The 3,085-nt window shown below is 46.8% G+C and overlaps 1 protein-coding gene across 1 annotated transcript in view; it reads right to left on the bottom strand.

Annotated features, from left to right (window-relative positions):
- Positions 1-518: 518 nt before the first annotated feature.
- The window catches only part of LOC307091662 (fibroblast growth factor receptor 3-like), a gene marked incomplete at its 3' end in the record, with an annotated part of 10,521 nt that continues 7,954 nt past the window's right edge, over positions 519-3,085 (bottom strand). The window contains exons 4-5 of the mRNA XM_079759305.1: positions 3,035-3,085; positions 519-688 (exon numbers count right to left, since the gene is read on the bottom strand). The exon at positions 3,035-3,085 is cut by the window's right edge and continues 3 nt beyond it. Of these exons, the coding sequence (XP_079615431.1) occupies positions 519-688; positions 3,035-3,085 (221 nt within the window). The remainder of the gene's footprint in view (positions 689-3,034) is intronic.

The following is a 3,085-nucleotide window of genomic DNA, read 5'->3' on the forward strand; positions in this document are numbered from 1 at the left end:
AGGCCTACCACAGCAAAGGGCTCTGGGTGAGGGGGCGGGGCTCTGTGGGGACGGAGGCCCAATGAGGAGCCTCCTGCTGGCAGCAAAACACATTTTCCACTTTTTAAGTATATCGGTCCATCTGGGTTATGGTTAAAGTCATGGTAAGGTTCGAGTGTTTAAGGTCATGGTAATGATCATGTGCTTAAGGTTCATATGTACGGGGAGCATTTTTATCTACCTCTCACTATTTACATATATGTTGTTTTTTTTTACCATTTCTGTCATTTGGTCTTTTTCTTTGTGTCATTGTCTTATTGTGTTTTTTTGTGTTTTGTGTCATTTAGACATTTAAACACTAAACTGCTGCTACAGAGTACTAAACTGTATTTCGTTGTTTATAACGATGACAATAAAACTCCTTGAATCCTTGAAGGTAATGGCAAGGGTTGAGTGGTTCAGGTGATGGTAATGTTGAAGTGTTTAAGGTAACGGTAAAGGTAATGGCGAGGCTAAGGCTAAGGCTAAGGGCTCCCCACCTTGATGCCCCCCATGCGCTGCTCTCCTCTGAACTCCTGGCCGTTCTTCAGCCAGTGGATGGTGGGCGGCGGTCGCCCGTCCGCCGCGCACCGGAACTTCACCGTGTTGGCGGCCGGGATGGCCAGCAGCTTCTTATCCATCCGGTCCCGCCGGCTCCAGTACGGTGGCCCTGAGAGGACACACAGCACAGCACCTCAGCACACACACAACCCACACTCAACACACAACCTCATTCAACTACACACAAGGCAGTCATTAAAACAGAACCTCAAAACACACACAACATACCGTCCACACAGCACAGGACCTCAACACATACACAACACACACTCAACACACAACCTCATTCAACTACACACTAGGCAGTCATCAACACAGAACCTCATTCAACTACACACACAGAAGGCAGTCATCAACACACAACCTCATTAAACTACACAGACTTAGCAGTAATCAATCTCATTAAACTACACACACGAGGCAGTAAGCAACACAGAACCTCATTCAACTACACACACACAAGGCAGTTATAACCTCAATTCATAAGCTCCATCCTGGCTGAATAAAGGTTTGAGTGTTCAACAGAAAACAGGTAACTTCACTGTTCACAACCATAAGCTGTTCTATCTACCCACAGCTCATCAATCAAACCTCACTTAGAACACAATAAAATAAGAGTTGATGAATACAAACACCATGTATTAGTGGAGAGAGAGAGAGAGAGAGAGAGAGAGAGAGACAGAGAGACAGAGAGGGAGAGGGAGAGAGAGAGAGAGAGAGAGAGAGAGAGAGTCTTTGTTCAATATGGGTGTAGGGGTGCGAGAATTGGTGCATGGCTCACCTCCTAATGTGTATGTGTGTGTGTGTGTGTGTGTGTGAGTGTGTGTGTCTAAGGACAAAGTGGGAGATGGTTGACCAACCATCAGATGTCTCTTTTACTTTCTGAGAGAGAAAGAGCTAATTACCATCTCAATGTCCCTGTGCCTTTGTGTGTGTGTGTGTGTGTGTGTGTGTGTGTGTGTGTGTGTGTGTGTGTGTGTGTGTGTGTGTGTGTGTGTGTGTGAGTGTGTGCGTGTGTGTGAGGGCTCTACATAATAAAGGCGTTCTCCTGAGTAACTCAGTGCCACTTGAGTTCATTTAGGAATTATATTTTACTATAAAGAGCGCTTGGATGTTAGTGTGTGTTAGTGTGTGTGTGTGTGTGTGTGTGTGTGTGTGTGTGTGTGTGTGTCTGTGTGTCTGTGTGTCTGTGTGTATGTGTGTGTGTAGGAATAAAACTGTTCTCTTCTTCTGTGGTTTCTGTCTGGCGTCAGCCACCCAGAATAATTACAAACAGATCTCCTACACCTCCTCCTCCTCCTCCTCCTCCTCTGTCCCACTCCTCCACCCTCTTATCCTCTCTCCTCCTCCGACACCAGACCCATCTTCTTAGAACGCAAACACGTTCCCTGTTCAGCTCGCTCTCTCTCTCTCTCTCTCTCTCTGTCTCTCTCTCTCTCTCTCTCTCTCTCTCTGTCTCTCTCTCTCTCTCTCTCTCTCTGTCTCCATCTCTCTCTCTCTCTCTGTCTCTCTCTGTCTCTCTCTCTCTGTCTCTCTGTCTCTCTGTCTCTCTCTCTCTCTGTCTCTTTCTCTCTGTCTCTCTCTCTCTCTCTCTCTCTCCTTCTGCTTCTCTCTCTCTCTCTCTCCATCTCTCTCTCTCTCTGTCTCTCTCTCTCTCTCTCTCTCTCTCTGTCTCTCTCTCTCTCTCTGTCTCTCTCTCTCTGTCTCTCTGTCTCTCTCTCTCTCTCTCTCTCTGTCTCTCTCTCTCTTCTCTCCGACTCCCAGTCTGAATGTCATGTTGTTGTCTCCAATCCCTCAGAAAAACATGTGTTCCTGGATCACTCATCCTCCTAAAGACTACAACTACAGAGAAAACTACAACTGACCCTCCTAAAGACTACAACCACAGAGAAAACTACAACTGATCCTCCTAAAGACTACAACCACACAAAGAGAACTAGAACAGTTGACCAGCACATAACCTCAAAAATCTGCCTGCCTGTCTGTCTGTTTGTCCTTCTGTCAGACTGGCTGTCTGTCTCTCTTTCTATTACTCAGTTTCTCTGTCTCTGTCTGTCTGTTGCTCTTTGTCTGCCTCTCTGTTGCTCTTTGTCCGTCTGTCCCTGTATGTTTTTCTGTCCATCTCTCATGCTGTGGCCTCTACATGTACAGCGCTAGGTGTGTAACACGCCACAGCTAGCCACTGGCCAATTAGCGGTGGCTTATCGGACAATACCCAGCGCTAAGGGTTTAGCATTTAATCCCTCGAATTCTGACGGTCATGAGGCGAGCTAGCAGAGATTAGCTCCAACGTCAGACTGTTGAGTAGCTTTACCAGACCACTGCTGACACACGCACGCACGCACGCACGCCACACACACACACACACACACACCAAAATGGTCTAGAAAATTGGGGTCCAGATAAACATGATGAGGTCTAAGATGAGGTCTGAAACGTAGACATCAGATCTTACCTGTATCGTCAGGCTCTTCATTAGAGTCTTCATCATCGCCAGAAGACAGAG

Source organism: Pollachius pollachius (assembly GCF_949987615.1).
Source record: "Pollachius pollachius genome assembly, contig: scaffold_309, whole genome shotgun sequence".
Taxonomy (NCBI): Eukaryota; Metazoa; Chordata; class Actinopteri; order Gadiformes; family Gadidae; genus Pollachius; species Pollachius pollachius.